This window comes from Orycteropus afer, unplaced genomic scaffold (assembly GCF_000298275.1).
Source record: "Orycteropus afer afer isolate SDZICR_OR568_19922 unplaced genomic scaffold, OryAfe1.0 scaffold00294, whole genome shotgun sequence".
In the NCBI taxonomy this organism is placed as follows: domain Eukaryota; kingdom Metazoa; phylum Chordata; class Mammalia; order Tubulidentata; family Orycteropodidae; genus Orycteropus; species Orycteropus afer.
The window spans coordinates 50,087-62,306 of record NW_006921881.1 but is presented as its reverse complement, the minus strand read 5'-3'; the positions used below and the strand labels follow the sequence as shown (position 1 = coordinate 62,306).

The following is a 12,220-nucleotide window of genomic DNA, read 5'->3' as shown; positions in this document are numbered from 1 at the left end:
GTCACTACAGCGCTCTGATCACAGAGGGAGATGAGGCTGCCACAGGCGGCTGGGAATTCTGGATAAGGATGAGGCAGGCATTACAGAAGTATAATCAATTCCAGTCAAAAAGTCCTCAGGAGTCAGTGCAGGAGCCCTGCAGGAGAGAGGGAAAATGATTGGAATACAGCTCCCTAAGGTTGTTCCCCAAAATCAAGCCATAACTTTAGTGGCATCTTTCTATGAAACTTGGAACCAGAGCCATGTTTTTCAAGTGTTAGATAACAGGGCAAGGTCTCCTTTGTGGCACACATTGGTGGTTACTGCCCTGCAGGCATTTATCAATAACTGAAAGAGGATACTGATGATAAGAAGAAGGTGAGTTATTACCCAATTTACTAGCAAGATTGGCACAACTTGTCCCTAACACTTCCTATTCCTTGGAAGGCTAACAGCTCCTCCCCAACACATCTTTTTAAGTTGGAGTTCTGTAATGACATGCTGTGGACCTGAGTTTTCTCTCTGTGATGCTGCAGGGGGCTCTGAGGGAAGGGGAGAGGGTGTGTGTCCCTTGTTGTTGTTGTTGTTATGTGCCGTCGAGTCGGCCCTGACTCATAGCGACCCCTCCTTGGGTTTCCGAGGCAGTATCACTACAGAAGTAGGAATGCCCAACCTTCCTTCCGAGGAGGGGTCGCTATGAGTCGGGGCCGACTCGACGGCAAACAACAACAACAACAACAAGGGACACACACCCTCTCCCCTTCCCTCAGAGCCCCCTGCAGCATCACAGAGAGAAAACTCAGGTCCACGGCATGCCATTACAGAACTCCAACTTAAAAAGATGTGTGGGGGAGGAGCTGTTAGCCTTCCAAGGAATAGGAAGTGTTAGGGACAAGTTGTGCCAATCTTGCTAGTAAATTGGGTAATAACTCACCTTCTTATCATCAGTATCCTCTTTCAGTTACTGATAAATGCCTGCAGGGCAGTAGCCACCAATGTGTGCCACAAAGGAGACCTTGCCCTGTTATCTAACACATGAAAAACATGGCTCTGGTTCCAAGTTTCATAGAAAGATGCCACTAAAGTTATGGCTTGATTTTGGGGAACAACTTCTGGGCCCTCCTACAGAAGCTAGGTAAACTTTGCCCCAATTCTTGATCTGAGTAGCAGGGAATACACCGTGAGACAAGACCACTGAGCCCAGCTATACCTCATACCTTTCCCTCTGATACTTGCTCCCCTGTCACCACTAGAGCAGAAAAGAAATGTTACCTGTTGGTGCAGGCCCAGGAGTTCCTACAAAAGGAAGTTATACAGAGAAAAGTCTCATTACACAAATAGCCACTCTTACCCCAAAGGATGTGAGATATGCAACTTAATTAAAACAAAACAAAACAAAACAAAACCAATGGCATTAAGTCAATTCTGACTCATAGTGACCCCCTTTGGGTTTCCGAGGTAGTAAATCTTTATGGAAGTAGATTTCCCTGTTTTCCTTATGTGGAGTGGCTGGTAGGTTTGAACCACTAACTTTCTGGTTAGTAGTCATGTGCCTTAGGCACTGTACCACCAGAGCTCCTTATGCAACTTAATAGGCGTTATATTCTATCTCATCTATGTACCATAAGACTTTAACTGTCCCAAGACAGAACTCTTAAAATGAACGAAAAGATCACTAGAAGAAAGGAACCCCAAGGCTCTGACCCTCTTAATGGAGAAAGCTTTCAGAATGAAGCCAGTGAGGCAATGATAAACTGTAAGAAAGCCCTGGAATAAAATCCACCAGTCACCTCTGTAATAGGGCTACCTTTCAACTGGTAAAATAGATTCCAATGTCTCCCTCCTGGTTGTTTCATTTCTTGTACCCCCCACCCAGCTCCCTTCCTTTCAGGGTCAGGAGGAAAGAACTATACCTAAGGCACAGGCCTCTCTGAACAGAGTAACTCAGTCAAAGCCCACCTTCCCCATTTCCCACCAGAGGTCCTTACCTTTCTGACCCCTACGATGGATGATAAAGCCCAGGCCAAGGAAAATCAGCCCCAGCACGAAGCCCCCGATACCACTCAGCATCTTGCTCTGGGCAGATTCAGACTGTGCCTCTGGGGAGCAGAAAAGCCTGAGTGTCAGCATTTGTCCCCACACCCTGAAATCCAGTCTAAGGTACAGGAGGAGTAAGGCTAGATTCAAGGGAATCGAGCTCTCCATTCAGACCCTACCTAGGTGAAAAAGGAATGACCAAGAGATTTTGGCATAGTAGCTAGGTGAGAGAGAAGGGGGAAGTGAACCCCTGTTCCTAAGGGATACATCCATCCTTAGAGCCTAAGATCCCAGTCACTAGCCTTAATAGTCAGTTCCTCAGACCTTTCAAGGCTAAGTTCCAGAACCATAGTGTGGATCTAAAAAGACAGTGAGATCAGAATTCTTTTGATGTCCTTGTCATAGTTTAAGAGGTGGTCTAGTCTCCTGTGGTTCTTGGCTCAGTAGTGACCTCAGGGATAAGGGATGGGATGGGGCAGGCCACAGAAAGCTCTGCCCTCATCTTGTAAGGCCCTGAGTGAAAGTAAACTGGCCCTTACGCCAATCCACTGTGATGGGGCTCTGGAGGCTGGGGTGCTCCACTCGGCAGGTGTAGACATCTCCACGCTGAGGAGTAACTTCCAGCATCACATGAATCTGGTAGGTCCAGTCCCCATTCCTAATAAGAGAGGTGGACACAACGCCCGCTGTCTCCTCCTGGTTATTCCGGAACCACCAGACTTTGATTTGGCCTGGATAGAAATCTGTTACCAAGCAGATCAACAGGTTGTGGTGGTTTAGAGCCTCTGTCTTGGCAGGGGAGATGGTCACTGTAGGCTCCACTAAGGGAAGTAACAGACAGAAAAAGACATAGTGAGTGAGATGTGAGGCCACATGGCAGGTCTCACCATGACGAAAATGCCCTCCTTAATACCAGAGTAGAAAGATCCCTGGATTCTAAGTTTTGGCTCAGAATCTGAACTTCAACACTTACTAGCTTGATGATATGCATTAGTCAGTTTACATTTCAGAATCTCAACAGATAATAAAGATCATTCTTTGGGAGTTACTACTGACAAAACTGAAGCACTTTCACATTAGAAGTCATATATTTTATAGGCCAATATTCATGAATTAAAAACAATAATAATAAGGATTGGCTCTGGTGACTCACTCTAGGACCATGATACTGTTTCTATTAGTCCCAGTGCTCCCCACAGTAGAGTACCTGGAATAGCCTTGACTCTCATCTGTTGGGGTGAGATCATCAACACTGGTTATGGCCCCATGAATAATAACATGGGCTGAGAATGAAGAATGCATACACATTTCCATGTCTGGTCTTAACAAAGCAGGGCAATAGTGATCATCATATCTCTCCCACAAAGCAATGCTTCTCAATAGGCTCTAGTCTGTAATTCTCAGCCCGAAATTTTAACAAAATTTGCGTGCAAGAACACTTCTTAAACATTGTTTGTTAACACAGCATTCCTCTTAGCATTTAACTTAGCTCAAATGCCCTTCTATAGTGAACTATCCACAAAAATTACATTGTTATTGTTATGTGCCATTGAATCGTCTCCGACTCATAGCAACCCCTCCTTGGGTTTCCCAGGCAGTATCACTACGGAAGTAGATTGCCCACCTTCCTTCTGAGGAGTGGCTGGTGGGTCTGAACCACCAACCTTCTGGTTAGGAGTCAAGTGAAATTACATTATAAATGATAAATTTTTATTTCCATATCACATATGCTATCTACACTTCATTTCATTTATTCATGGATTTGTTCATCTAACAAATATATTTGATGAATGTGGTGGATCCAAGGCAAACAACAGACTGTGGTCACAACCACAAACTTTATAAAATTTGACATTCAGTAATGGAGACAAAGAAATGAATGTATTATTCTAAAATTATGGATGTTTTGAAGGAAACCTAGGGAAGCTTTGAAAACAAAACCAACAAAACATCATGTTTGCCCATATTTCAATTTCTTTATCTTCTCAGATTGCTGTTCATGATCAGGTAGACACACCTTTCCTTCCTATTTTACATATTGTATCCTCTACTTCTCAAACCATTTCATTGTACCTCCCTTATTCCCTTCATTTAAACTATAGCAAATATAATGCATGCTTTATTTATTTGATAATATGTTCTCTAATTTACCTTTTTCTCTAATTTTCTTTTAACATGTAAGTTAGTTTAATTACTAGCTGCCTATCCCACTCTAAGTTTCCAGGATGGCACCAAAGGTTTGCACTCATCTACTAATGTAACGGTTGGCTATTCAAATCTACCCAGCAATGCTATGGAAGAAGAGCCTGATGATCTGTTTCCATAAATATTGCAGCAAAGAAAACTTTATGAAGCAGTTCTGCTCTGCAAAACCTGGGGTTGCCATGAACCAGAATTAACTCTAAGGCAACTGGCTTTTTTTTTTTTTTTTATCCTGCTCAATTCCCTTGCCATTAAGAATTACTTCTTTGAGGAAGGGCTGCTTATGCACAGGGAGACAGCTCAGGGGGCAGGAGAGTATGGAGGGATGGACACTGGGAAGAGGTAACTATGGGGAGGAAGTGGGAGGGGAGCTGTTGCATTGTGGTAAACTGTGGTCAATGACATGAAACAAATTATATGTGAACTGCTGTATGGTAAGTGAATTTGCTCTGTAAATCTTCACCCAAATCACAATTAAAAAAAAAAAAAAAAGAATTACTTCTTTGCTCTGAAATCAGACATTGTCATGTATATTCTCTATAGAAAATATTCTGAGATTTGTGCAGAGGTTGACCTGGGTTAATGAGAACAGAATGTGAACATGTAAGTATAACCAGGACATGCTGACGTCAGCAGGTGGCCTCAGTACCTCCAATTACAACAGTCATCATCTCAAAGGAATCATATTCAGAATTTTAACTCTTGTTCAGGCTAAACCTTGTGGAATTTAACAGAAATTGTGGCCAGCTACATGGACTCATAAAATCTGTTCACATTAAGCAGAATGGGAGTAAAAATAGAGGGCACAAGTTTGAGAGGAAAATGCTAAAATAATTCTTATGAAAAATAACTGAAATAGCAAACATGTAAGTACCTAGTGACAATAGGATGTGGGCCTGATAAAGTAAGAGAGTGTAAAGTAAGCTATGCATGTTATGTGAACATGCATAGATAATGGTGGAGTCAGATTAAGATAATCTGTGAATTTTCAGACACTTGTAAGTATTATTTTGTCCCATCGACAATGAAAATGGGCAAAATAAGACTCACCTTGCTGCTTTAGATCATACCTGGCTTTAACGAGGTTTTGCTTCCATTAGACACTTTATGGTAAAAAAACATTAACCTCTGTGTGCTTTGGGGAGATGGGATAGGTAATTTTATGTTTCAACTTGACTAGGCTCTGGTTCCCAATTGTTTAGCCAAACACTAGACTAGTTGCTGTCATGGAGTAGTTAACCAGTTGCTGTGAAGTCAATTTGGACTCCTGGTAACCCCATGTGTGTCAGAGTAGAGCTGTGCTCCACAGTGTTTTAAATGACTGATTTTTCAGAAGTAGATCACTAGGCCTTTCTTCCAAGGCACTTCTTCCAAGGCACCTCTCGGTGAACCCTAACTTCCAGTTAGCAGCCAGCACATTAACCGTTTGCCCCACCCAGAGACTCCATGGTTCCAAGTTGGCTTTAGGTAAAGGAGATTACCTTCCATAATATAATCACTTGACATCCAATGTCATGTAATGTAATTACCTTCCATAATGTAATGTGATATGATCACCTTCCATAATACAATCTGATGTAATCTAATTAATGTCATCAATCAGTTGAGGTCATACTTACAAAAAGACCAGAAAAGACACACACATAGGAGAAGACAGACAGGTGAGGACAATCTCCAAGCAAAGGAACACCAAGGATCACCAGCAGATACCAGAAACTAGGAGAGAGGCTCACAGAAGGAATCAAAATAGCTGAGACCCTGATTTGGACTTTTAGCCTCCAGAACTGGAAGAAAATAAACTTTTGCTCATTAAAGCCATCCACTTGTGGCATCTGTATTAAAGAAGCACTAGAGAACTAAGACCAGAGGCTTCAGGATCTGGTGAGTAACTGTGGGTTAATTACTTACAAATGTTTATTTACAAATTAACATCTATAAAATGGTAATGCTAATTTCTTACTCACATCATAGCTGTGAAATTAAATGTCATAATATAGGTGGTATTATCTAGAAACAAAGGCTCATTAAATGGATATAATTATCTTTCAGACTGCGTGCACCTAAGGAGGATGGCAATACTAGGGGAAGGGAGTAGAGGAGGGGATAGTCTAGGCCAGAGATACCTGCAACAGTTTTGATTCAACAATTTAATGGCTTCAATTTATTTATTCCAAAACTCCAGCTCTTTCCATTATGCTATGTTTTGAGCTTTTTAAGAAATCAAAAGGGAGAAATAAAAAAATTTGTCCCACAACCATCCAAGTGTTATTTTTATTTTTAGCAAAGTTGTCCCCAGACTTTTCATTCACAAACTGTAAATTATAAAAATCCAAATCAATTATAGTTTACTTTAAAATGTTTTGCTTTAAATAAAATAGTAAATAATTTTAATAAAGTCGGTATTTAAGGGTACATTCACCCTTGTTTTCTCTTGCACTTAAGTGCATGGGTAAGAAGTATAGTTATTCACTAATTTAACAGACATTTATTGTGCTCATACTACATGTCAGTCCATGTGTCAGGTATTAGGCATACAAGGATAAATTAAGATAGTCTCTTGCCTCAAAGAGCTCCTGGACTAGTGTAGTGATGTTGTTGTTGTTGTTGTTATGTGCCGTCGAGTCGGCCCCGACTCATAGCGACCCCTCCTTGGGTTTCCGAGGCAGTATCACTACGGAAGTAGGATTGCCCAACCTTCCTTCCGAGGAGTGGCTGGTGGGTTTGAACCGCCAGCCGTCTGGTTAGCAGGCAAGTGTCTTAGCCACTATGCTACCAGAGTGATAGTCACTTAAAACGTGATTAAGATTAATAATAATTAAAAATTTTAAAGTCAAAATGTAATAAAATTCTATACACTATATTAAGGAGCTCTGGTTGCGTAGTGGATAAAGCATTTGGCTGCTAACCAGAAGATCAGTGGTTCAAACCACCAGCTGCTCCACGGAAGGAAGACGGAGCGATCAATTTCCGCAACGATTTACAGCCTCACAAACCAACCCGGGTCGCTATGAGTCGAAATGGACTCGATGGTAGTGAGTTTGGTTTGGTTTTGGTTTTATACACTTTAAAAACAAACAACCAAACTCACTGCCGTCGAGGCGGATCCCACTCATAGCGACCGCTCCTTGGGTTTCCGAGGCAGTATCACTACTGAGGTAGATTGCCCCATCTTCCTTCCGAGGAGTGGCTGGTGGGTTTGAACCAGCAGGCTTCTGGTTGGCAGTCAAATGCCTTAGGCATTACCATATGTGCAAAGAGCGGCCCTGGAGCCATCCTAACTCCACCAGGCTGAGCTTGTTGAGGGGGTTCAGCAATGCTAGCTCCAAAGATGAGCCTCCCTGACTTAGTTCATAGACGTGGGGGCAGGAGAGGAGGGAGGCAGGACCCTCAGAGCAGACAGTTGAGGCAGAGGGAAGGAAGCGGGAGGCAAACCTAAGGCGCGAGGCGGGAATGAGCTGAATTCGAGCCGAACAGACAGCAAAGGACCAGGCCTACGAGGGCGCCTGGGGCCAGACCGGGCGGGTGGCTGATGTCTGTTCCCTCCTCCCCTCCGTTCCAGCCCCCGTGGCCGAAACCCGCCGGGCCTGCCCGGCCCCTCGGTGGATCCCGGGCATCGGTCTACCCGGCGCCCCCATCCCCCGACCCCACCTGGGTCCGGGCCGCCCGCGCTCCCCGAATCGGGCCGCTGCCCTGCGGCTGAGGTAGGCCGCGGAGGGAGGGCGAGCGGCCTTGCTCACCTAGGCGCCGAAAGGTCGTGAAGGTTTCTATCTGGTAGTTGTGTCTGCACACGGTGTCCAGCTCGGCCCGGTCCCGCTCCAGGACGTCCTTCTGGCTTCTCCAGTACTCGGCGGACCGCCGCCCCACCTCGGTCACCGGCACGTAATCCCCCACGTCGCTGTCGAAGCGCACCACCTCCATGCGGTTATAGATGTATCTCTTCACATACTTCACCCGCTCCGTCCCGTTGATGAAGAAGCAGCGGCACTTACCCTGGAACACGAAATCCTCTGCGGGGAGTCACAGGCCGGTCACTCAGGCGTCGGCCCGCCTCAGTCCGGTCCCTCAGCGCGCGGACTGCTCGGCGGCGCCGCGGCCACTCAGGTGGATAAGCCTGAAACAGCGCCGCGGGCCCACGGGGAGCCTCGGGCGCCGCCGGGCCCTGGTCCCAGACCCAGTCCGCCCGGCGCCTCCCGCTCCAACCAGGGACTCTCCACGGGGCTCTTTCCCAGCCTCTCTCCCTCTGCTCACAGGGCTTCCAGAATTGGCCTTCGCACAGGACCAACCCAAAACCAAACCCACTGCGGTTCGGCCGATTCCAACTCATAGCGACCCGCTGGGGCAGAGTAGAACTACCCCATTGGGTTTCCAAGGCTATAAATCTTTATGGTTTCGGTCTGTTGTGCGTAGAGTCACTGTGAGTTGGAGCTGACTGAACGGCACCTAACAACAACAACAAGAAATCTTGACCGAAGCAGACAGCCTCGTCTTTCTCCCGCGGAGCGGCTGGTGTGCTCGAACTGCTAATCTTTTGGTTAGCAGTGAAAGCTCTAACCGCTGCTCCGATGCTAATACTGCTGGTTAGGGACCAATTCTGAGACCACTTAGTGGAGCTAAAAACTCTCTGTCGTCCAGTCGAATCCAACTCATAGTGAGCCCTCCTTGGATTTCCAAGGGGTATCTCTACGGAAGTAAATTGCCCAGCCTTCCTTCCGAGGAGTGCCTGGTGGGTTTGAACGGCCAGCATTTTGGTTAGCAGTCAAATGCCTTAGGCACTACACCACCAGAGCTCCTATTAGTGGATCAGTGGTTCTTAAAATGTATTATACTTAAGGGTCACATGGGGATCTTGTTAAAATGTAGATTCTGATTTAGTATAACTGGGGTGGTAATACAAATTTTCAGCAGGGGTTCAAACCGGAAGGAATCATTTGAAGCCCCAGAGGAAAACCCTTGCATCTAGGATCCTTGCAGTAGCCTGTAAACTGAGTAAAGAGGGCAGCCAGGGTGATTTTACATTGATCCCTCTATGTGAAGGGATAAGGGTGTTCTTGTATGAAATCCATTTTCCATGAAACTCTGGGGAACCTCAGAGACAAACAAGCATCCCCATAAGCAAGAGAGTTCAATGGAATGATGAGAAAGACCAAGAGGAAACCTAGAATAATAAAAGCTAGATAAGACTTCCTATTTGTGGTCACCCCACCAGTTTCACTCAAATGCCAAGAGTTTGCTGCCATGAACCCAGCAGTCAGAGTCAGTATTGTAGTCCTTTTTTATAAGCTTGTCCTCACCCTGAAAAACATATTCTCTTGATCCCTAAGCAAAGTGCCTTCTTTCCCATGCCAAGATTCCCTCTGGATTTCTGCCATCCCCACCTAACCATAGTGTAAGGTTCCCTCCCTCCTGTGTGGTCAGAAGGAACAGAGATGCCCTTCTAGAAAGGGACACTGTATTCATGAAAAGAGGACAAGCTTTTGAAATAGAAAAGCTGGAGTCGAGTTAAACTGTGACAATTACCAGCTTGGGCAAATTACTATTACTTAAAAGAGTATCATAAGGATTATTGTGTAAAAAGGAAGTCATAATGCCTACACGTATGAGTGTGAGGGAGATTGTCTTTATATAAAGATACTAATCCTATGTCTGAAATGAGTGGTTTCTTATTATATGTTCCTTCCCTTTTTCGCAGTCTACTTTCTCCTAAATTTCATCCAGCATCAACTCAAGTATCTGATTCCCACTCAGTCACTATTTGACCATAGCAGTGAAACCTGCCTATTTGTGGTCACCAATCAGCTTCACTCAAATGCCAAGAGTTTGCCTCCATGAACCCGCCAGTCAGAGTCAGTATTTATAGTCCCTTTTTTTTTTTTTTTTTTTTACAAATACTACAAACACCATTGCTGGTGAATAATCTCATAGTGAATGACCACTCTTCAGTCCAAAGTCTTGGCCTACTCTGACAAATCCTTCCGAGTCTCTTTGGACAAAATTATAAATAACCCCATGCCCACTTTGTCCTGTCACTAGTAGTGGTATACACTTTATCTCCTCCTTCCCATTAGAGCAAGGAGATCTGGTGGCCTAGTGCCTAAGGCATTTGACTACTAACCAGAAAGAAGGATGGCAGTTCAAATCCACCAGCCACTTTGGGGAAGGAAGATGGGGGAATCTACTTCCGTAAAGATTTACTGCCTCGGAAACCCAATGAGGGTGGCTACAGTGAGTTTAATTTTTTTTTTTTTTCTTTTTTTCTGTTTCCCATTATAACATCTTCAGATTTGAGCCTGTGGCATGGGGAATGTCCTCACTTCATTACTGGAAAGTGGAAATAAGAATATAACATAGCCCTATTCCCCCAAAATAGGAAATCTATGGTGGAAGACTGTTCTCACATCATAGAGCTCACCAACCCCACACTCCATCCTAAAGGTCCCTCAGAGCCTGTTCCCCAGAGTGGTGGCTCTGGAGAGCAGCTGCCCTGCACTTACTTGGTGAGTCTATGCCCTCAGCCTTCGGGGTGCTCAGGATCATCAGCATCATCATCACAGCTGCTGTGCAAAGGCCTCTGGGGATCTGCGGAGCCATCTTTCCAGACAAAACGGAGAACAAGGGAAAAAGAGTAGTGGCAGTCAACACAGCTCACACCTGAGTGATCTGATATACCCACCTCAGAGGGTAAAAACTTGGGAATGCTTCCACATGCATTGGGATTGGAGAGTCACTAGGAAAGGAACCAATCAGCACTGGAGGTGAAGTATGTCATCTGTCTCTGGGCAAACACTTTTTATGAAGGTTCTCAATCCAATGTCTAGCACTGTGTCTCATCAAATTGTACTGGATGAACATTTGAGGTAAAGATTTCCTCTCAATTACAGAAGATCTCTTCACGGATCTGGAGAAAAGTGATTCAAGAGTAGACATCTCTGTGATGTTTATGTGAAATCTCTTGTTCTTATATGTGGATTTTTAGTAGGAGAAAATAAATGGGGACCGTTATTTCAGGGGAGAGAAGATTATTGTCATAGAGATATTCACTTCTCTTATCTCAGACACTCTGAGGGGCCTTGAGTGTGGAGGGAAGAGTATTTTTTAGAGAGAAATGGATTTGAGCTGCAGTTCCACCACCAGTTTGCTCTTTGAGTGTCCTTCCCTCACTCTCTCTTTCCCGTATGTTAGGTTCTTTTAAAATAGAGGACAAGATCTAAAAGCAGAATATTAGGAGTTTACCAAGTAAAAATAAATCAGGAAGAGACAACGAGTTTCTATTATCAGTGGCACATGAAGGTATTGATTTATTCCAATCCTCCATACTAGGTGCATAGCTCTAGAGGTCCAGGAACTGGGAAAACATGTCACTCTTCTTCCACCAGCAGTGATGTACACGGGATCAGAGTAACCCCAGCATAAGGAGGCTCTCCCCTGGTGCAATGGGAGCATAAAGGAGGGACATCAAACTCAGACTTGGAATGGGGTTAGGGTCCAAGGCAAATGTTCAGAGAAGGACCTTGAAGATGCCCTCAACCCCCAACCAGAGTCTCTCAGAGCAAATAGAGGCCTCTGCCCATCCCTCTCCCTTTTGCACGACATAGGAAAGTTCCTTCAATTCTGTTCCGGAGCTGTGCAGTGTAGGTTCCCTCAGACCTGGGGATTTCCCAATTGCACAGGCCTCTTCACATAGACTTTTCAACCAGCAACAAATGTGTCAGCTTAGAACCATTTTTTGATTGGCTTCATCTGACCAGCTCTGTTTTGGTCTTGTGCCAGCTAGCTGCTTCCACCTGACCCAGCATTCTTTAGAGTCCTCTACACTGTCCACTGGGAGCTCTGGTAGCATAGTGGCTAAGGCACTTGACTGCTAACCAGAAGGCTGGCGGTTCAAACCCACCAGCCACTCCTCAGAAGGGAGGTTGGACAATCCTACTTCCGTAGTGATACTGCCTTGGAAACCCAAGGAGGGGTCGCTATGAGTCAGGGCTGACTCGACGGCACATAACAACAA

At 44.9% G+C, this 12,220-nt stretch overlaps 1 protein-coding gene across 1 annotated transcript; it reads right to left on the bottom strand.

Annotated features, from left to right (window-relative positions):
* Positions 1-1,228: 1,228 nt before the first annotated feature.
* On the bottom strand, positions 1,229-10,812 carry LOC103205998 (HLA class II histocompatibility antigen, DQ beta 1 chain). The gene is made up of 5 exons (XM_007951440.2): positions 10,710-10,812; positions 7,956-8,225; positions 2,556-2,837; positions 1,968-2,078; positions 1,229-1,275 (listed from the first exon to the last, which is right to left on the bottom strand). Exons 1-5 carry the CDS (start codon positions 10,804-10,806, stop codon positions 1,229-1,231), a joined length of 807 nt encoding a protein of 268 aa, XP_007949631.2. The 5' UTR covers positions 10,807-10,812.
* Between the last annotated feature and the right edge of the window lie 1,408 nt (positions 10,813-12,220).

Excerpts from the sequence above, each read along its gene's own strand:
- LOC103205998 (XM_007951440.2), bottom strand. The coding sequence starts at position 10,806 with ATGGCTCCGCAGATCCCCAGAGGCCTTTGCACAGCAGCTGTGATGATG. Across the intron at positions 8,226-10,709 it reads TGAGGGCATAGACTCACCAA|AGGATTTCGTGTTCCAGGGT; the intron begins GTAAGTGCAGGG and ends GACTCCCCGCAG. Across the intron at positions 1,276-1,967 it reads CCATCGTAGGGGTCAGAAAG|GAACTCCTGGGCCTGCACCA; the intron begins GTAAGGACCTCT and ends TTCCTTTTGTAG.